Here is a 22,731-nt window from a genome sequence, read left to right as displayed (position 1 = left end):
AATGTCTAGGTAAATACGGAAATTAAAATTATGCATTTACGCATATATAAAAACTGTTTTCCACTATTTTCCCCCAATCGATATGCTGTAATATTTCTCATCGTTTATATTACGTCGTGGAGATAGCCATATTTTTTACAACGCGTGTTCAAAATTTGACAGGTTCCAAACAGTATGGCGCTAAACGAAGTGTCATCAGTGTTGCCACGCAAAGAATTGATATTTTTAACGATTATACTTCTTCACATCGGTTTCGTTAATGGTGATCAGCCATTTGATTTTTTTTCACATCCAGAAACCATTTTCATAGCGGAAGGTGAGTTTGGAGATATTCAATCATCCCAATTACTAATTTATACCCAGTGACATCTCGTGGGGGTAGGCAGATTGAGCGTCGCTTGGGGGCGGCAGTTTTCCAAAGAGCGGCAAATCGAGGAGAATCACTATATATATAAACTTGGTAATAACGGAAATATCTTTCCATTGAAAAATTCAACTCACTGGTTGGAAACAAAATGTATTAATTAGGTACTATTCAAGTTTTAACAGGATTTTTTTGTCGGGTTCGCGATGTCTGGTTTACTTCCGTTGTCCTTGGACGTCACGTTCTTGGTGAACAGCAATGACACGTGTATACCTAATTTAAAATTTATCAGTCACTCGCGAGTATTGGAAGTTGTCAAGTGTATTTTTAAATGTACCTATCTGAAACCGTAGACTCGCAATATTGTCTATTGAAGCAGAAATGGTGTTTAAATTAGATTTAGTTGTATATATATTGTTAGTAATGTATCCATACAAAATATTTTTTAGATATTGGAGTCATGAAAGGATGATATGCACAGTATAAAAAAAATGTGGCGGCATTTGGCACTGCCTAGGGGCGGCATTTTGTCTAGGGACGTCTCTGTTTATACCTGTAGCTGTCAGTATATTAGCGATCAAATATCTATTTTTAATGTATCAATGTATCAATACACACATACAAGCCTTTGCTGACGATGTGTTAATATTGATAGCAGCAAAAGACACCGACGAACTGGAATTAAAAACCAATAGCGTGCTTCAAAAAGTAAACTCATGGGGTGAAGACGTAAAACTAACCTTCTCAGATAATAAGACAAATATAATGTTTATCAACAAAAGGAAAATACGAACACCAGAAATCCAGTGGAAAGGAAAACCGAAAGAGTTGGTCGATTCCTTTAAAATTCTTGGCATAATACTAGACAGGCACATCAATTGGGCGAAACACGTCGACTACATATGTAAGAAAGCAGCTCAAATGGGAAAATTCTTTTTAAAAACAGCAAGAGCCACTTGGGGGGCGTCTCCTGAAGTTTTAAAAATTATATATCATGGAGCTGTGGAGCCAACCTTAACTTACGCGGCATCGGTCTGGAATAAAGCAACTCACAGAAAGTCGATCCAAAAAAGACTGAATTCCGCGCAAAGACCTTTCGCAATATCAATTTGCAAGGGATATCGCACAATATCGCTAACGTCAGCACAAGCCCTGGCAAGAATAGCGCCAATAGATATAAAAATACAAGAACTTACAGGAATATACCAAGTTAAAACAAGCCACATACTTCCCCGACACTTACCTACAGACAGAACATACGAAAACAAAATACACTACACACAACTTCCACATCCTGGCAACAGACATCTAGAAAATATAGAACACATAGGAACAGTTGACGAAGACACTAAAACAAAATACCACATCACAGGATTGGAGATCTACACAGATGGCAGTCTAATCGATAACAAAGTAGGGGCAGCTTTTGTAGCCTACGAAAATGGAACATTAATAACACCCCGAAAATTTAAGCTCGAAAGCTACTGCACTGTTTTCCAAGCAGAAATATTTGCTATCAGAGAATCTCTCGAGTGGACACTCAAAAGATTAAAGTTACACAGACACGACTATGTAAACATATTCTCAGATAGCCAATCCAGTCTGGTAGCTCTCCAAAACCCATCATCGACACACCCACTTGTAAGAGACATTTTAACACTGTCAACACAGCTTCGAATGATAGGAACAAACCCCAGATTCTTCTGGATAAGAAGTCACACAGGGATAGCCGAAAACGAGGAAGCTGATAAATACGCTAAACAAGCCACAACAGACAAAAGACCTTTAACCTATACACACTTCCCTCTGAGTTACGCAAAACAAAAACTAAACGAAGATACCATAGAGCTATGGAACCACAGATACACAACATCCGCCACAGGATCAATAACGCAGAAATTTATTCCAAACATAAACTGTGCCATCACTCTTGCCAGGAACTTAAAAATATCACACGAACTCACACAGATACTAACAGGCCACGGATCGGTGCGAGCTTATCTAAAAAGATTTAAATTGAGGGATGACGACTGTTGTCCATGTGACGGCAACACATCTCAAACTGTGTGGCATGTCATCAACGACTGCCCTATACTAGAAAGGGAGCGATGGACTCTCAGGACTCGATGTAGACAACATAATCACGAAATTGACCTCCAAAAGCCTCACGAAGCACTAAGCAATAGAACAACACAAGAACACTACACAAAATATTTAATCCTGACCATAAAGAAAATTAAAGATATAAATGGAGGCACCTAATAAGCCCCAGATCAATGCAACTAACCCACCCAACCACCTTGTACGAAAAAGCAAGGGTATGGTTATTATTAAAAAAAAAAAAAAAATGTATCAAATTATTCGACCGCAATAATAATTTCTCAGCGACTCATATAACGGTAAACAAGTTTACTGTTTAGCTGGATCAGCAGATTGATTGGCGATATGAAATACGGTATCGCAATGGAAAATTAGTCAAATAATTTTTTCTCATAGTATCATATTATAATATGACTTATAATAAATAAAATTCCCAAGCTACTCGTATTTAAACCGCTGACTCGTTCAATATAATTATGTACGGGAATATAATGTTTATTTATTACTTTTGACTGTATAAATAACGAAAAATGATTTATCAAAATGTCACTCGAATCTAAGTACCTGGCTCGTAACTATCTCAGTACGTAATATGTACTGTCATTGTATTTATACTATTGTACCGATCGTTACGCTGCAAATAAAACTCGCTCCCGCATACAACTTCGACTTCTTCATCATCATCCTCAACACCCAAATACCATTATGTAGGTATCTTCAATGATAGATTATCCCACACTCGTAAGAAGTACCCGCGTCACTACATCTGAATCAAAATTCCCCAAAGCCAAAATCATCAAATCCAAAACGTTTTATACCGACTTGTTCCGTAAATCGTCAATCAATTAGTAGATACAGTGACGTCCCTAGACGAAATGCCGCCCCCAGGCAGCGCCAAAATTCCGCTTCATTTTTTATATAGTATTTTTTTATCATCCTTTCGTGACTCCGATATCTAAGAAATGTGTTGTATACAAACATTACTAACAAAATATAATGCCACTAAATCTAATTTAAATGCCATCTATACTTCAATAGACAGTATTGCGAGTCCACGGTTTCAGATACATTTAAAAATACACCTGACAACTTTCAAAACTGGCGAGTGACCGGCAAATATTTAGATAAATTAATTAGGTAAGTATATACCTACGTATAATTCACAAATCTGCACGTGTCATTGCTGGTCATCAAGAAAGTGACGTCCAAGAACAACAAAAGTAAACTAGACATCGCAAACTCGACAAAAAATTACATTCCTGATAAACCTTTCATGTTGATTAATACACTTTGTATCCATCCAGTGAGGTCATTTTTTTAATGAAAAGATATACCCGTTATTAATAAGTTTAGGTACCTAGTTATATATATACCTAATGATTCTCCTCGATTTGCCGCCCTTCGAGCAACTGCCGCCCCCAAGTGATGCTCAATCTGCCTACCCCCACGAGACGTCACTGAGTAGATATATCGTCGCTATAGGATTTGTTTCCCGAATAGACCAAATGTCAATTTTACAGGAGACGAAAAACAAATTTCACTGTCGTATATTTTAATATCAGTAGATGTATCAATCATTCTTTCAATACTGTATGATTGCAACATTATCTAAGAATAGATTCCAAGAATAATATACTGGTATAAATCATTAAATGCACAGAAAATGCGTTTTATTTACAAGTACTCACTGTGGATATTCGGGAAATTTTTAGCGCTCTCTCAGAATAATGGATATTCGGGACAAAACATGGACGTTCGGGATTTAAGACCGTAGCGTATTGCTGCACGGCCCACAGATTACTGAGTGGTCAAAAAGTACGCGCCTCAAATGTTATATTTATTTACACGATAATTGTTAATAATTACCTCTACTATTTAAATACTTAATTATCGTAATTACCCAAGTTCGTATGTAATAATAACATGCGGCAATCACTTTTTCGGTTTTTTTCGGATTAAGTAATAAAATAGTTTTTAAGTAATTAACTATTTTTTTATTGAACGAATAATTCACAAGATTTAAGAATGTACCATTCTAATAATTGAACATACTTACATATTTTTTTTAAATCACTTCTGAGAAAATATATTTTAAGAAATCTACTACTTTAATTAGTAACCGACGTCACGGTCATTTCTCCAATATTTTATGATGGTACTTACTCGTACTTGCTAACAATTTTATATTAATACTTTTTCCAAAAAAAAAATCTATTTATATATATCTGTATATTATTATATATATATATATATATATATTTCTATAATTGACAATTAAACTTATTACAAACCACCAAATAAATATTATATATTTACTATTGTAAGGAATAACAACACAAAATAATAGCATGTATAAATTAATTACCATTGGCTGCTAATATTAGGTATTAAGTATATAATATCCACCAAATAAATACTCGTAGTTACTAGCATACATATTAAATTAAAATATTAATTATCAGCGCATTCAAAAATAAATAATAGCATCGCCTTTATTTTCATAGAAATACCTAGATTAAAAGTAAAATAAAGAAAAACAATGTTTGATTATAATAATTTGAAATAATAATTATTATTACGTCATAGTAGTTGCCGGGTCATACTGTAAAATTCATATAACCGTTGGGATTTTGTGTCATTTATCAAAACAAAATGCACTTATTTAGGTTAAGATACTCACTTCCACAACTCTACTGTAAGTTCAGGGCGAACTGGTGATGTATCAGCTATGAATGATCTCTTCAAATTTGTTGAATTCACTATTAAAACAATAGTAACGTTAAAAACAATATCAATAAGATAAAATTTGAAAGAAGTCTCCGGACGGCCGAAAATATGAAAGTGGGCGTAATTGTTTACTGTTAACTGTTTACTGTTAAGCGTGAATGTGGGAGCGAGATGCACGGCGTAAGCGCGGTTTGATTGGCATATTCGGGAAATAAACACTCAGCCAGAGATATATTTCGACCGAAATTAACTTAGATATTCAGGTACGAATAGTTGGACATTCGGGAGAACACCAAGGAGTAATTGTAACTTAACATGGCGTATTCGGGTTTTTTAAAAAAATATCTCTGTTCCTAGATAAAAATATATTGTTTTTATAAATGATTTCGGTAGAGTTCGATAAAAGAAATTGAACTGCAATAAAATGTCGATTTCGACAAAAATGGATATTCGGGAAACAAATCCTATAGCGACGATATAATACTGATACAATATATTATATAATATTATGATACTGATTTTTTGTATTTTTAAATAAATCTACTTAAAGCTATATCGTTTTCGGCACTCGGCATCATATGAAGAACTAATCGCGACCCCCTTTTGTGGTAGCCAAGTAACACGCAACCCCTCGCCATATTGGATAAATACCTAGGAAACACAGTCAAAATAATATATAATAAAATTCGAAATTCTACGAGTGAATCTTTATTTAATTATATCCCATCAAATTGTATCGCACTACCGCTTATTTCTGTTATTAATCTTGAAGTAGAATAGCGTCCCTCCCAGGGCTCGAAATGGACCGGAGCGCCGTTCCTGTTCGTTAAATCGGTAAAATTATCGCTCCGTCTCGTGGAAAAAATAATTTGACCGTCTGAGCTAGATAGGCCATATAATAGAAAATCTAACACACTTATTTTTATGAAATACACATAAAATTTGATAAGTATGTCTTCTAACTATGATATCTATGTATTGTTCTTCAGAAAACTGTCGAGCGCTCCGGTTCGTAAACTTTTCCATTTCGAGCGCTGAATATAATATAGGCAGTTCGGACTTCAGATGTGTTTAAAAAAGTGCTAAAGGGGCTACAGGTCCAGGACCGTAACTTAGTAGATTTCCGGAACCTGAAAAATAATTCGAAATCACAAAAGAACCTTGCAGCGAAGGAATACACAAATGTACGAGCTTCTAGAATTTTGAAGATAAGAGCCCAATTCTAAGAAAATTTACGAAAAATAAGTGATTTTGCAAAAATGAATAGTGTAATAAATAAATAAAAACTACATTTAATGTTGTATTGGGGGGGGGTAATGTGTATTAGCGCAGAATATCGCCCTTATGATATCCGAAAAATATTTACCATAATTTGATATTTTTGAATGATTATTCACCGCTCCGGTTCTTAAGATTTTCTATTTCGAGCACTGGTCCCTCCTAAGCCCGGGCCCCCCAGGCTAAAGCCCTGTCAACTTTCCCCTTGTGGGGGCCATGATCATTACTGTCAGTAATATAACTCAATGTTGATATTGGTCACCTCCAGCGCCTTTATTACACTGTGCCCATTGCGGATGGGAAATTCAGGATGCCAACCACATCCTCTGGGAATGTCTTAGAATGTGCTCCGAACGGGAGGAGATGCTCAGGTCGGTCCAACTAGTGGTCTTTTTTTTTTAAATAATTAATAACCATGTCTTGCTTTTTCGTACAAAGTGGTTGTTAGTAATTTTGAACAATCACAAACATACAGGCTTTGAGAAAAACACATAAATATTCTGTGTCCTGACCGGGATCGAACCCAAGAACTGTCGGGTGGAAGGCAAGCGCCTTACGCACTGCACCACGAGGGCCGCCTCCGACCAGTTGTTGGGCCCATCGGGCCGTCCGACTTGGTTGCAACTAAGGCCAATTATTTGTCTTGCATTTAAAAAAAAAATTGCGGCGTCTTACTGCGGGCGTGAAGATCTCTTCACATATTTTTTGCTGTCCGTATGATTAGCTTCATTATTTTTGTTATAGGTATATACACTAGAATCATTTTTATTTTTATAATTTCCCTGTGCTCTTCTCTCCCCGGCACTTTGCATTAGAAAGTTACTTTAAACTCAGTCAGACCTCACTTTGAGCGTAACAACCTTATTCCTGGGTACCTTCTCCTAGGGCAGTGGTCGGCAAACCGCGGCTCGCGAGCCACATGTGGCTCTTTGCCCCCTTGAGTGCGGCTCTGCCACAAATGCCTTCTGCCCGATTTGACATGGCTACAAAGAAGAAGCAAAGAAAAACGGAAGACGAAAACCATGAATTTAAAGTTGAAGGACCGAGACTTTCGCGTTTATTCAAAACTTAAATGGCCTACCGACCTGTATTATTTGTCGGGAAAAATTGGCATATAACAAGAAGTCAAATTTGGAGAGACACTTTACAACTAAACACGCCCTGTCACGTCATTTAGCGTTAAATATCCGGTCGGTGATGCAAGGAAGTTGAGGAACTTTAGAAAAATCAAGTTCTTCTAATTACTGAAAACAATCTTCCAACAATGTTAATATTGCAAGTTTTGTGGTTGGTAAAGAGATTTCTATGAGAGGAAATCAAGAGTAAATTGAGAAGTTGTCTTATTGATGAGAAACTGGAATCGTGCTTAAAATTAAAAACAACAAGACGAAAACTTGACTTCCCAAACTTTCCAAGGAGATGCAAGGCCATTATTCACATTGAGTGTTTGTCAGTAATTGTCATGATTTAATTTTATAGACACTATACTTACAATTTAATTTTTATCAATAAATAAGATCATTATTACGTATGATATCAAGTTTTATTAAGTTAATAAACAGTGTATCTAACATATTATATAGTTTGAGTTTAAGAAATTTGGCTCTCAAAATAAATCTCAATCGTTATACTGTTGATATTTGGCTCTGTTGACTAATGAGTTTGCCGACCACTGTCCTCGGGCATTCCCGGCCTAAAACTGAACTAGATGCTTCACATCGCCAATTTAGGGCCACGTGATACGTTCGATTAAGACCGGGTGTGGTGTGTGGGGGGTTTTGGTTTGGAGGGATTAACTTCAATGTGCCCATCGCTAAAGTGTTATACTTGATCACATTGCCGATTCATAAACAAATATTTCCCAAACTTAAATGAAGACCAAAAGTACAATACTTGGATAAGAACACAATTTGCGAAATACTTAAAATATGATCATATTACGTGGGCAGCTCAAGAAGAATAATTTATTGATATTAGATCAGATCCCTTGAAGTAAAATTTAATGAAAGAATTCTTGCAGAATTTTGGATAAGGCGACAGCAAGAATATCCGTCAATCACAAATGCAGCATTGTTAATCATAATTCCTTTACGACAACATACCTATGCGGAACAGCATTTTTATCATTACTGGTAAAAAAAAATGAACACAGGTCGTGTCTTTCAGTGGAGACTTTGGAGTAAACCCTGCGAATTAGCATTTCAAACATTGTACGGATATTAATTTTATGTGAAAATATGCAATCACACCCCTCTCATTAAATGGTTTTTGTAGGCTGTAGCTGTAATAAATTTGAAGATAATTTTTATTGGTTTTTTAAGGAAATAAAATGTTCTATTATGTTCAATAAAAATGTACCTATAACAATAATTAATGGTAAATAAATTACTGTTGGTCACTAAAGACTAAAATTTTTGGAGAGGGAGTTTCTTCTGACTTCGGGGGCCATGGTATGAAAAAGTTTGAGAAGCACTTAATTAAAACACTTCAAAATGTAAATTATCAAAAAAATGTCTTCAATTGCTAGGAGCCTCTGGTATGTGAGTATTTACATTAATCATTTAACCACGATGAATGAAAATAAAGTTTCATTAATGAATAAAGAATACTTAGTTTAATTAAAATATAGATTTGTTTGCATTTCAGGTACAAAATGGTGCGGTCCTGGTGATAGAGCCAGTAACTACAGCGACCTTGGGCGACACAGGGAAACGGACATGTGCTGCCGCGATCACGATTGTTGCGATGACATTATCCACGGTGGTGAAACTAAACACGAGCTGAAGAACGATGCCCTATTCACCAAGTAAATCTCATTTTAATTTTAGTTTTTAATTCATGTATTTATTTGTGAAGAATTTCCGACATATCTACTCTTTTCCGGATAATGGTAAGATATTAGGGCACCATATCGTGGGGTTGCTGAGGCTCATTTAGACGAGTCACTGCGGATGATCATCGCGGATGAAATGAAATGAAGTGAAATAGCGGTGCAGGTTGGAATTCAAACCAACAGTTTGTTTATGACAATCAGTATATACTATCAAAATATGATGTGGACTGCAGGAACATCATTCTATTTAACCGGTTTGTTTTCAATTATCCAAAATGACAGTTTACGTACCTATGTACAGTCCTACAAACTTATCTAAAGAACGGTTAAAAATGGAACTACGAACTACCATACGGACGCCATTTTGAAAAAATCATTCGAATGTCAGATTCTGTCGAGTTGCGAGTCTTGATTGGGTAGATTTCGACGGTGGCTCCCCCAACCAATCTATAGATAAGTTTGTAGGTCTGTAAATAATAACATGATGACAGTAATCAGGGGCGCAGTGCGCATGCATGGCGTATCATGCGCGGAATCATCCGCAGTGATCAAAAAATGATCCAAAGTAGAACAAGTTCAACTTATTCGCTTTTGATTCCGGTTGATCACTTTCGATGATTCGTTGATGAATGTGCCTTTCCACGGGTCACTGCGGATGATTCCTCCGCGATGATCGTCAAAAGTGAATCATGTAAACGGGAATTTGATAAGTTGGTAAGTTGATAATGAAGGCAAAAATTATCCGCATTTTCTTAATCTCCATAATAATATATTCCTTATATTATTATTGTTTAATAATAATCCGAATGGCATTTTGTTTTGCCTTTCGTTCAATTTCCTTTTTACGTTCCACCTCTGGAAATTGGATGTTATTGTCAATCGTTTGAGATTAAACCCAATCTTTAAAAATATTTGAACTTTAATATTCATTTACTAATATAAATAAGCTGTATAAACATATTAACTTACGCATATCTTTACTGTGAAAAATAAATATGAAATTTAATATTTGGTTGCAAGATCTATCGACAGATGGTTGAATGACATGTGCAAGAAGTAAAATCACCATGGAAAAAAAATATTTCGGTGTTTTTACAGAGATGGCGGACGTAATACCATTCAGTATTTTTTTGTACCTATACCATTTTTTTAATAAGTTACAAGCCTGTTTCTAGGCGGGTGAATCACGAGACATAAACAAAAAAAGGTAATAAACACTCAATGTTATATTCCAGTGTCGTCACTTCAACTTCGAAATTTAATTGTCGACCCTTTTCAGTGGCAGTCAACCATTTATGAACCTGCATTCTTTTTTTTTTTAAATGAACGCGATTTTTACCTATGAAATTGCGTGCTATTTGATATTTTGTCTTTAATGGTTTACTACCCATGAAACGTCCACCATGCTTCATCATCCATGATAGAAATTTTAACTTGAAAATGAGAACAGTTATAAATGTGAACTTGTATCGCGTTATTTTCGTTCGCTTTTTTCGGGAGGTTATTGCTTGTGTAACTGCATAAATAATAGCTATTATTATTTATATTTGTTGCACTAATTTCATTGAAAAAATAATTAATCTAAGTATATTTTAGCTAGGATATATATTTTTTATTAGTTTTATCTCCAAAAAAACTTTTTAAAATGGAGGACCAATCGTTTTTAGAGGAAAACTATGCGGATTGTATGTCAGATATTCCCAGTGACTGTGAAGATATCGGAGATTTTAGTGATATTGAAACAGACTCATTTGCTCCTTTGAGAAAACGCCCACGTACAACATATTTCGCGAGTGATTCTGAGGATTCAGAAACTGAGGCCGACAATGATGGAACGATGATGATCCGCCGAGAGAGAACAAGCCATTTGAAGGATTATCAAGAGTAATATTTGACACTGATAATTTAAGTCCTAAAGCTAAATCTAAAAAATGTGTGGACATAACCATGTCGGAGTTGAAAAAGTGGTTCGGTTTGGTGATAATAATGGGCATTGTCAGAAAAGCGACTCATTCTTATTGGTCCCACTTATTCCACGTAAGCGGTTTTTCAAATATTGCGTTATTTATAAATATTGCGTGCCAATAATTATTTCATGCCTAGCCAGTTATCTAAAGGTATCCATAAGATTAAGTGTTGATTCAAATATTTTTGTGGAATATGGTATTTGTTTTACAATTTATTGCTCTTGGATTTTATTATATGATTTTTTTACGCACGCCTCTGCACTGTTATTGGATCGTCTCGATTCCTACAAAAATACCAAATTGTAATAAGCGTATGCGTAATATGCGTGCATTTTATTTAATTAAATTTACGCGAAAATATGCACGCCACTGCACTGCCTCTATCGCTAGGCCTCAGCCATAAAACTCGTAAAACCAATAAATCACTAAATAAGTGTTCGTTCGGGAATGAATGTGCATTTATTTTTAAACACTCACAGTTTGTGTGAAGTCTTTGTTATTTTATTATATTTGATAATCAGAGATATGAGTAGTAGCGCTAAAAATGAGTTGATACGTATTCTATAGCGGTGTAAAACATTTTGTATTTGAATATTTTATTACATTTTTTAATTAAAAATAATATATTGTGATTGCTTTATATCAATAGGCTGTTTCCTTTACATTATATTTAACAAATTGAACTAATCTAATAACATATAATAAACAATTTACGAAAATTTACAAATTATATACTTTACCTTTATGGAACGCGGGCCAGAGGTTGACAAGTGTTAAATAAATGACATAATTTGATGCATTGATATATTTTAAGTATTTTCTGAAAATTTTATTGAAATATATCAATAGGTTCAAAAGTTATAGCATTTTTAACTTCGTGATCGAAATTTGTTGATTTTCATTTAAAAATACCGGATATTGGTGTAGGTACGTCGCAAAAATTCGCGGACCGTATAGTGTTAATATTAGTGGTGACAGTTTCATTCCCAGCGTTGAATTATAGTTATATCCCGAGGAAATGTAGTTACAGTCGAACTTGGTTATTACGAGGAAGATGGGACCGACTGAATTTGCTCGTTACCAATGACATTAGTATGGACGAAGCACCTGGAAAAAAATGACACTCACTTTTTTGTTGGGTCTGCCGAATGGCATAATCTGTTGTAACGCCATTACAATAAAGGTGATATTTCTATAAATTCCCGATGCTTTTTGCCTGGTCTGCCGAATGGTTCGGTTCGAACGGGTTCGCTCAAATGAACATTGAAACTAGAAACGTTGTTCTAACGCTATTACAATAAAGGTGATATTGCTATAAATTCCCGATGCGTGATATCGCATAATGAAAATTGCGTGACGTTTATCTATACATATGCGAATGTCGCTATGCGCGAATTTACTTGCTAGCTACTGTATTGATTGCGTTGTCCATTATTAATGTCATTGCACGTTACATATAAACATTACTCGTTATATCGTTATATAACATTTTTCGCACCACGTTCTATTTAAGCATGAACATAAAAATCTGAAAACCATCGTAAAAATCCCATAAACATGCATGGCATTCATAAACTACAAAAGAAGTTGTTTATTGTATGAGCCGCCGGCGCTGGTAGGTACCTACAGACTTCACAAAGCATTGATTTTTTACATGCAATTTCAACCATATGCGTGGATACGTTTTCAATGTTGTCGGCGAAAACACCAATTAGGTACATAGAAACTTGACTAGTGTCATAAACGTAATCCGATCCCAGCGGCATCCTGTCCGGTTAGATTTTATTGCTTAAGGTCGAAATGTTTTTAAACGATCGACACATTAACAGTTTTTAGAAAATTTTTGATGATATTTCAGCTCCGTATATCCGATAAGTTTCTCATTATAACAGTGAATAAATGTATGGAGAAAATCATAAACTAAAATGTCAACGAATGTTTCCTCATTACATCCGAGATCTCGCTATATCCGTGATCGTAATAACTGAGTTCGACTGTAATAGATTACCCATTATTATAAATATATATTTTACAACGTTTTTCTTAGCTCGTATTCTTATTTGTCCGGTAGTTTTTTGTCCGGTACAAATCTTCCAATCGATTTTTAACTAACTTCCCGACTAGCTAAACTTTTAGAATATATCAGAACACGATGCCAATGCATTTTTTTGATACTTTTAGCCATCTTTAAGTAGAATTGAATTCATTTTCAGTTAATTCTGTTTTGTATGAAAAGTTATTTCGACACCATTATTGGTTGCTAGGGGGTCCTAGCAACTAAATTATTAAATAATATATACGTGCGTTACTATGGAAATCAATATGAAATGACATTTCATTATTCAGTATTTCTATCAAGTACATTTTTTTTGATCGTTTAAGCTAGTGACGTGACCCGGCTCGCGGCTAGCTCAAAATGTTAACCGGGTTGTCACTAAGGCATAAAGCCCATTGACGCAGCGAGTGCGGCGCTCGCGCAAAATTTCTACAAGTGGCGCGTAAATCATCGAAAATACAACGTAATCAAATACGCCAGCGCACACTGGATTTGACGATGCCTTGTGCCCCGCCTGCCGCATGAGTCACCGTTTTTCGCTTCTCAGCGATACGATTTAACGAAAATACAACGGAGTCCATTCATTGAACACAGCAAGCAAAATCACGCTGCTCGAAGCGTCGTCGATAAGACGGGCGAGAAGCCATTATTAAGAACAATGTACGCTTTGTTTAGTTATTGCGTGTCCGATATTTAATTACAAGCCCCGAGAAATAATATAATATTTTTATTGCTTTGTTATGAGAGGCGCTGTAATAATAATTATTGTGTGCGTCTTGGGGCCCTTATTACATTGGTGAAGGGTAATGCGCGGCAAGAAGCGTGTGATTATGGTTATGAATATACGCTTCTTACGCAGACTTCGCCCGCTTGGCTTGGTGGGCTTTATGCCTAAGGATACTAGGGATGAACTAGGAGGTGGATCTCCCTTGTGGTAACACAACTTTTGATTATCCGTAAATAAAACTCTCGGTGGTGTGATACCAAATTTATTCAGGTTATATGTTCACAGTGTCACAATCATGTTATTTATTATTGTTCAAATAATTAAAAATTATGAAGATGTCCGTAAACTATTTATTTAATTATTATATAATCTCTACGTAACCTTTCAAAAGGTTTCGAAATGTTCACACTCAATTCGAGGAATATACACGTAAATGTTCGATAAATATTTTCTTATAAAAGTCACAATCGTATTGTATTCACATAATATTAGGTTTATAAAATAGTTTTTATTTTACAAACTGCTTATAAAAGTTTATTTAGATTTACAAACTTATTTACTAATAGTTTATTTATATTTACAAACTTATTTGCTAATAGTTTATTTATATTTACAAACTTGTTTACTAAAAGTTTGTTTATTATTTATAATATAGTTTCAAAAATTTGTTATTATAATTATTTGTTTTTGTTTTCCTTTAAAAACAAACTCTCGCGTAATTTATTTCGATTGCGTCATCCCGAAAAATACGTAGCGAAACCCCCGCGACTCTTCCGGGAGCGAATAAAAAAGAGATTACTCCGCGAACACGTCACCGTTTGACAATTGACTGGTTTTCGCGGTACGAATGCGCCTCGCCGATGGAGGGATTTTAACTGGTTTTCGCGGTACTAATCGCCTCGCCGAAGGAGGGCTTACTATACGATATTTTCGCGAATGCTACTGGGAACCGTGTCCCGCTATTGCTGAAGGATCGATGACTTGATGAACTGTTGGACTGTTGAACTGTTGTCTGTATTGAAAAGGTGTCCCTTTTTATACCCTCGGGATTGAGATCCAGTAAAAAATAGTCCGATAGGGATAGCAAATCTGTCCCTTTCGCACAGAAGATAAACTTAGGTATATCTTCTATCTATGATACATTTCTAATAGAAACAACTTTTACTATAGTCGAGCTGAATTTACTTTATATTATTTTCACAAAACTACGCGTTAACCGGGGTTATCTCTATACCCTCCGGAACACATTTCGTAAATACGCAGTTATGATGACGCATAAAAAATAGTCGATTTTGTATATTTTTATACATCTAAACAAAAGGAAGAGTTTTTACCTCTTCAACAAGCTATCGCGGTAGGCATTCGAGTATGAAATAAGGGGATGGCAACCCTTAATCTAAAACGATAATGCAGAGGCGTTACTAAACGGAGAGGCTAAACCAATAGAAATTTATCTAACTTTAATAAAACTAGTCGGCCGCGAAACAACTTTCTCATTTGATAATTTCTCTCTGAACGAAAATTATCACATAATAATATTACAATGATATACCTACTATTCACATACAAACATGTATATGTTTTAATTTGACAGAGATGTTAATCATAAGCAACCACTAATTTATTTATCTCTTTAATAGAGTTTAAACATGGTAATTCAAATGCAATCTTTAATCTATTTCACGCGCGCGACGCAAAACAGCTGTGCTAATTATTCCTGCGTATTATTATAGTGAAATTTCAATGTCACGAGCTATATTTACGTATTAAATTTTATTTTGATATCTTATTCCTTCATTTATTTGAAGCGCGATCAGGATTTATTGTTGCTTATGGGTAGAAACCCATCTAAGCCAAGGTCTCGAGATGTTCTACTAGTTATTTTTATAATATTTACTGGAATTCGAGAGTTATTAGCATGTAAAATCTGTATTTTATAACTACGCGTACATATACATAAGTACGTGTTCACAATAGTTTTACAATAATACGAGGGTGGGTCAATAATTCCTTAGAAAAAAGCATTAAAACAGTTTTTATTTTTGTATTTTTTTTTTATTTCTCAACATAATCTCCTTGGAGCTCAATACACTTGGTTAGACGTTTCTCAATTTTTTTTAAACCGTCAGAAAAATAAGTTTTCGGAAGGTCCTCAAAATAAGCATTTGTCCGATCGATGACTTCTTCATTTGAAAAAAAAACGTTGTCCACTTAGCCATTTTTTTAAGTTTGGGAAAAGGAAAAAGTCACTGGGGGCTAAATCTGGCGAATACGGTGGGTGGTCGACCAATTCGAACTTCAATTCTTCAATTTTAGCCATTGATCGTAAACATGTGTGAACACGGGCATTGTCCTGATGAAAGAGGATTTTTTTCCTGTTTAAATGAGGCCGTTTTTCTTCAATTTTGTTTTTTTAGCTGGTCCAATAAAGATGCATAATAATCCCCTGTTATTGTTTTTCCTTTTTCCAAATAGTCAACGAAAATAATTCCACGTGCATCCCAAAATACAGTAGCCATAACCTTACCAGCTGATTTTACGGTTTTCGCCTTCTTTGGATATGGTTCGCCTTTCGCAATCCACTGCTTTGACTGTTCTTTCGTCTCGGGAGTATAGTGGTGTATCCATGTTTCATCTACAGTCACAAAGCGACGAAAAAATTCATCCGGATTGCGTTGCATGAGCGACAACAGGGCTTTAGAGGCCACCACCCTATTGCGTTTATTGTCGACTGTGAGCAAACGCGGCACCCATCTTGCAGAAATATTTTTCATGCCCAATTTGTTATGTAAAATAGAAATGACGGTACCTTTTGAGATCCCTGTAACCTCAATTATCTCACTCAACTTTAATCTTCGGTCACTTAACACCATATCGTGGATTTTATTGATCATTTCTGGTGTAGTCACCTCTACAGGACGTCCTGAGCGTGGTTCATCCTTTGTTGATGTACGACCACGTTTAAATTCATTTAACCAGTTATAAATAGTTGCAAGTGAAGGAGCAGATATGTCGTGAACTAAATCCAACTCATTTTTTATTTCCTTTGCTGTTAACCTTTTTATAATAAAATGTTTAATAACAGCTCTAAACTCAATTTTCTCCATTTTCCATTTTTCCATTTTCCACAAGCAAATTTTTTTTTAAATGTACGAGAAACACACAACAACCCGACCAATCTGATTGAAACTTCGCAGCATACTGAATCGGTAGTGCCGCTGCATGAAAACAAACCGCTTACAGTACTAGTCGCGCCAGCTGTCGGCTTTTCTAAGGACTTATTGACCCACCCTCGTAGCTTAGCTCTACTTTAATCAAATTTAATAGGTATAAATTTGTATTGTTTATAATTGTACAGTACAGGAATTTATAAGTACTAATTTTTCTATTTTTTTACATTTCTAATACATGTACAAAATTTAATCAAGTATATACTTATCAAATTTCATGCAAAAATTTTTTCACATGTTTTATTTTCAAAGTTCAATAGACATTAATCAAGTAATTTACATTTCAAAATGACAGTGACAAAAATCTCTCGAACGTGTATATTGGGGCCTTTAATCACAGCGTTACAATTTCACATGAGAACTCTCGATTTTTGAGACGAAATTTTTACATAAATTTTTCTTTACATTTATTAAAAATTGTTAACATTAATACATTTATCTTCTACTACTAAACGATTATTCTTACTTACTACCTGTTTATGGTCTTTTGACCAATTTTATTTCTGCTTCTTCCATAGTTTGTACTGAGAAGTCGTTTTTGATTTGTCAACAAGAACTATGGGACTTATATACATCTTATTAGTACTTTGTTGCGAGGTTGTCGCACGGCTAATGAGTGGCAGAATTGACTACAAGGCTAGATTTGTATAGTTATGTCGTCAAACCATACTCTTATTCAAACACCAACTGAAGGTCGGCGTTTTTGTTCGTGTCACTAGTCAAGTCAAGTTTATATGATTCAACAGAAAATTTAAAAACGTCGTATATAAAAAGTTATTTTTATCTTGTAATCATTGTTTATAAACTTAAGTTTTATAAGTATTTAGTTAATAAAAAGATTCTACAAAAATGAATGTTTTATTTTTCCTCTGGCTGTTCTGTTTTGTCAGGTTCTGTTTTGTCCGGTTACCCTTTATATCAGTAGTGTCACCTATCACTGTCAGATGTCACGTACACTGGGTTCAAACGGCTATATTTTTTTAATTACATCAACGGAATATTATAGCAAATAACTGTTTTTTTATTTCTTTCAGACTTAACTGTGAATGCGATGAAAAATTTTACCAATGCCTAAGGAAGACCGATGATGGCGCGGGAAAAATCATAGGAAATATATATTTTAATATAATCGGTTCAAAATGCTTTCGAAATGATTATCCCATCATAGAATGCCTGAATTCTACAAATTTTCTGTAAATATATTTTTTTATTATTATTTTATTATTTATGATTTATGGGAAAGGATTTGTAGAAAATGTGTCGTCCCAAAACCAACAAAACACTCGATTATAAAAATCGATGTTTTTTAAAAGTAAATATAAAAAATATTAAAACGATGAATTAGTCAAAAATCTAAACGACGAAAAATTGAAAACTTAATAAACTAAATTTTAATAATAAATATGACTATAAAATATAATGTAATAAGATGTGACCCTGCAACGAAATCACATTTTTTTTAAATTGTAAGTTTATCTTTAAATTAAAAAAAAAACTTTTTAGTATTTTCAGATACATATTTATTAATTATTACAGTTGAAATTGCAAATTATCAAAAAAAAATCTCAAATTGCAAGGTTCGTATTTTTCCGCTAGGTTCTCTGTTGGCATGCCTCGCCCCCTTAAATTCAGTTTCATTGAATAATACACTATGTTTGGCATCATATTTTACTGTTTGAGGCTATGTTGCATATCGGCGTTATTTTATTTCTGTCCCTGGCATCTCACCCTTACAAATGGGGTAAGATGCCATTTTGGATATTTTTGGTCATTCACTCAGTTTTTAGTGTTTTGCAAAATCATTTTAATCAACATTAAAACGTATTTCTGTCATTGACAAAATAATATAAAAATTCTATAGTGTAGCATTGTAGCAATTTGCCTTTCTGATGTGAGTGAATTGAGTGATGAAGAAAACTATTGCGCCATTTGCAAGGGATATTACATTGGTAAAGAAGGCCCTACAGTTGATTGGATTGCATGTGTAAGGTGCCAGAAATAGCTACATGCAATACGCTTGTCCAATCCGGACATTTGCAACCTGTGTCTGAAGTCTTAATTTTGTTTAGTTTGTGGCATCTTCCCCCGACAAAGTGGTGGAAGATGGCATGTTTAGTTTTTATGTTATTTTTATATTGTTCCAGTTATTTTTTTTTATACTGTTGCTGCTAAATACTATAATAACGTGTTTTTTTTAATATAACTATGAATTTATTTTGAATATAAACATATTATTTTACAATCAGTAATCCGTCAAAGTAAAAATTAGGCATATTCCCCCGACTTACCTAACTTTTTTTTAAGAAATTGGAGGAGAGTTAAAAAAATATAATATTTAGACATCATGGTAAAATAATTTGTGATGATGAGATAAGGGGGTTCAGAAAAAACTGAAACGTATATGATGTATATACATTGATATACTACTAGATGAAGAGTTCCCATACAAATGTCATTTTAAAAATGTACCACAAAAGAAGATATTACGAATATTGTCTTATAATATTTCCTTGTAGGTATAATGCGTTAAGACCGTTAACATGGATTCCCGAATTTCACCCGTATTGCCTTGGCTGTAAAACTAAATTTGCGTTCTTGGAATAGTGACCCTAAGGGCTTGCGCAGACAGAGAGCGGTTGGAGTTCTGCGTTCAACCGACCGTTGACCGCTAACGTTCAGGGACAGCAGACAGGTGACGGTCAACAATAAGCGTTCCATTTGTTTACAAACGTTGTACTGACACAAGCGCTGCATAATGCTTGACCGCTATATGCCGACTGCGAGTGGAAGTGAAAAAGCACTGCTGTTGCGTACTCACTCCCCCGTGTGGTTTCGCTCTATGTTGTGTGACTGCTCAGCGGAGGTACGGCGTTCTTTGTAATTCCGGGCATAGAACTCCAGAACTCCAGCGTTCCAATTGACCGGCGCGGTCTGACCACCGGCTGTGTACCCATACAGTATGAAGTCCATATAGTACAAAGAACGCCGAACTCCGAACGCGGAACGCAGACCGCCTGACCGCGCTCTGTCTGCGCAAGCCCTTAGGGTTCTGCAACCCAAAGCTTGCAAGCTACCAAAAGTTCATGTCTGAGCGGACAGAGCAAGTCGTCATGCGCTGACTATTAGTTAGAGTAAGATGCAAGCTAGATCGGGCTTACTCATAATTATTGCCAGGTCGTTTTCGAGACAAATATTAAGTGAGCTTATATCGAGTTAAGTCCGCTGATATTAAAACAGTAAGTTTTAACACTGGCCGAGTCGCTGAAAATCGGGCGTCATTATTAAGAAGCATATGATTCATCCAGTAGTATATCAATGTGTATATATAAAAAATAAGGTTTATGAATAATATAGCAAAATATTATTACTTTTTATAAATAATAAGATTGTTATCATTGTTGTTTTTATTTAATAAAACGCAATTTTTTTTATATAGTACTTATTCCACTTTAATTAATATATTAGGACCGGTTTCGTCCGCCTCAGTGGGACATTTTCAACTGAGGCGGACGAAACCGGTCCTAATATATTAATTAAAGTGGAATAAGTTCTATATAAAAAAAATTGCGTTTTATTAAATAAAAACAACAATACAATGCAGTTCCACCATGAATTGACAGTTAACAAAATAAAAGAAATTGTTATCATTATTGACGGAATTTCAAAACAATTCAAAAAACGTATGTAGTAACTACGTAATATCTCCAAAGTTTATTTATATCAATACATGTTTTCTAATCCCACTAGGTGTAAGGTTATTCTCAAATTGGTATATTTTAAAACTTTTCCAAACTATCTATTGAAGAATGCTGCATTCTTCAATTTTGTAAATATTCAGTAAAAATTACGCGACGTGTAGTTGACTACACCTCCCATTTCTAATGCATACCTTATATATGTGCATTTCTCCACCTGATATCTCTATGTTCAACCTTCACCTGCATTAACATGCTACTTCCTGTTATGTATGGTAACGACTGGTGATCGTCGTGTGCGGAGAGTTGTGATTATATTGAGATGCACTTCGCGTACTGTCACGCTATCACGATGACAAATTTAGTCTATGGTTTCGTCATTTTGTAGAATATTTTGAACGAGAGTGCCAACTCTAACGCATTAGTATTTTGAATTATTATTCATTATTCATGCTAATTTCAAATAATTTTAACAGTTTCTACGTGTGCGTACGCAGGGCTCGAAATGAACCGGAGCAAACCGGTTCGTGAAATCGGTAAGGTTATCGCTACGTCTCATGGAAAAATAATTTAATCGTCTGATCTAGATATACGAGTACCATATAACAAAAAATCTAAGACATAAAATTTGATAACAATGTTAATATCTTCAGAAAATTGTCTTTTCTTTAAACTTTTCCATTTCGAGCGCTGTGTACGTTGAAATAACTTGCGATATCTATAGATATCTATAGATGATATTTTGAACAGAACCCAACCTGCAGACCATAGATAATACACAACATTATTATAGAAAATACATAGTGCCAACCGCTAAAAACAAAAAACACGCGATTTTGACAATGAAAATGTGTAGGTATGTGTAAAATGATAAAAAAACGTTCGTTGAGTCATGCAGGTATCAATTCAGTGCGGTAAAACGTGAGGTGATTCATTGTCGTTCTGGTGATTTCGGCAGATTTTGACAATGTTCGTTTAAAGGTTCAAAATGTGCTACAGGATAGGAGCATCAGTCTGATAACATTTTAAACACAAGAAAAACGACATTACACACCCATAGCGGCAGCTTACTGTGACGTCACGTGATAGTACGTGACGTGCAGCATAATAATATAATCACAACTTTAGGCCTGATAAAGGGTCGTGCTTTAATGATTTTTTTTTCATTTTAGATTGCTGCATCACAAATGTTTGCAGTACAAGTATGACTTTGAAAAGGACAAATTGTTCCAGTGGTTTGATATGCGCCCTTTCTATTATTTATATTACTAACATTTAATTTATACTATTAATTATTTTATTACTGTTTATTTATAAAATAAATCGTTTTAAAATAAAAATCTCCTCTTCTCATTTCCCTCCATTTTCGGGTTGTGAAAACACGCTGTCATTTTTATTTTTGTATGGTTTTTCGTCTGGATTCGGGATTTGGAGGTGGACAATTAACACACCGGAATTGTGATCAGAAGCGACGAGTTTTATTTAGGTTAATATAATATACTAATGGTTACATTTTTAATAATTTATTTTATGCGGAGGTCGAAATGTGCGTGTTTACGATTTAGCTGTTTGCAGCGTTCCCCGCGCCAAAAATAACGGCCGCATACAAAATCGATCCATTGCGGCGTTGCCAATATGAAATTTTGCCGGCAACCATGTACAACGTTGCCGGTTTATTATTACTTATTTTCTCAATCAACCCTTACCATTTGTAGGCTTGATATCGATTAGGGCCTCTCCAGATTCACAAAGAC

The 22,731-nt window shown here is 34.8% G+C and overlaps 1 protein-coding gene across 1 annotated transcript; it reads left to right on the top strand.

Annotated features, from left to right (window-relative positions):
* Position 1: 1 nt before the first annotated feature.
* Positions 2–22,249, top strand: LOC147069840 (phospholipase A2-like). Its single transcript, XM_085950353.1, has 4 exons — positions 2–9; positions 9,099–9,275; positions 18,317–18,475; positions 22,150–22,249. Exons 1-4 carry the CDS (start codon positions 2–4, stop codon positions 22,247–22,249), a joined length of 444 nt encoding a protein of 147 aa, XP_085806479.1.
* Positions 22,250–22,731: the final 482 nt, after the last annotated feature.

This window comes from Rhyacophila brunnea, unplaced genomic scaffold, assembly GCF_057557595.1.
Source record: "Rhyacophila brunnea isolate RB1 unplaced genomic scaffold, BYU_Rbru_1.0 scaffold_23, whole genome shotgun sequence".
NCBI classification, from domain to species: domain Eukaryota; kingdom Metazoa; phylum Arthropoda; class Insecta; order Trichoptera; family Rhyacophilidae; genus Rhyacophila; species Rhyacophila brunnea.
This window is presented reverse-complemented; position numbering and strand designations above follow the sequence as displayed.

What these genes read in the sequence shown, in the direction of transcription:
- LOC147069840 (XM_085950353.1), top strand. An exon ending in AACGATGCCCTATTCACCAA is followed by an intron (nt 9,276 to 18,316) that starts GTAAATCTCATT and finishes TATTTCTTTCAG; the next exon opens with ACTTAACTGTGAATGCGATG. An exon ending in CTGAATTCTACAAATTTTCT is followed by an intron (nt 18,476 to 22,149) that starts GTAAATATATTT and finishes TTTTCATTTTAG; the next exon opens with ATTGCTGCATCACAAATGTT.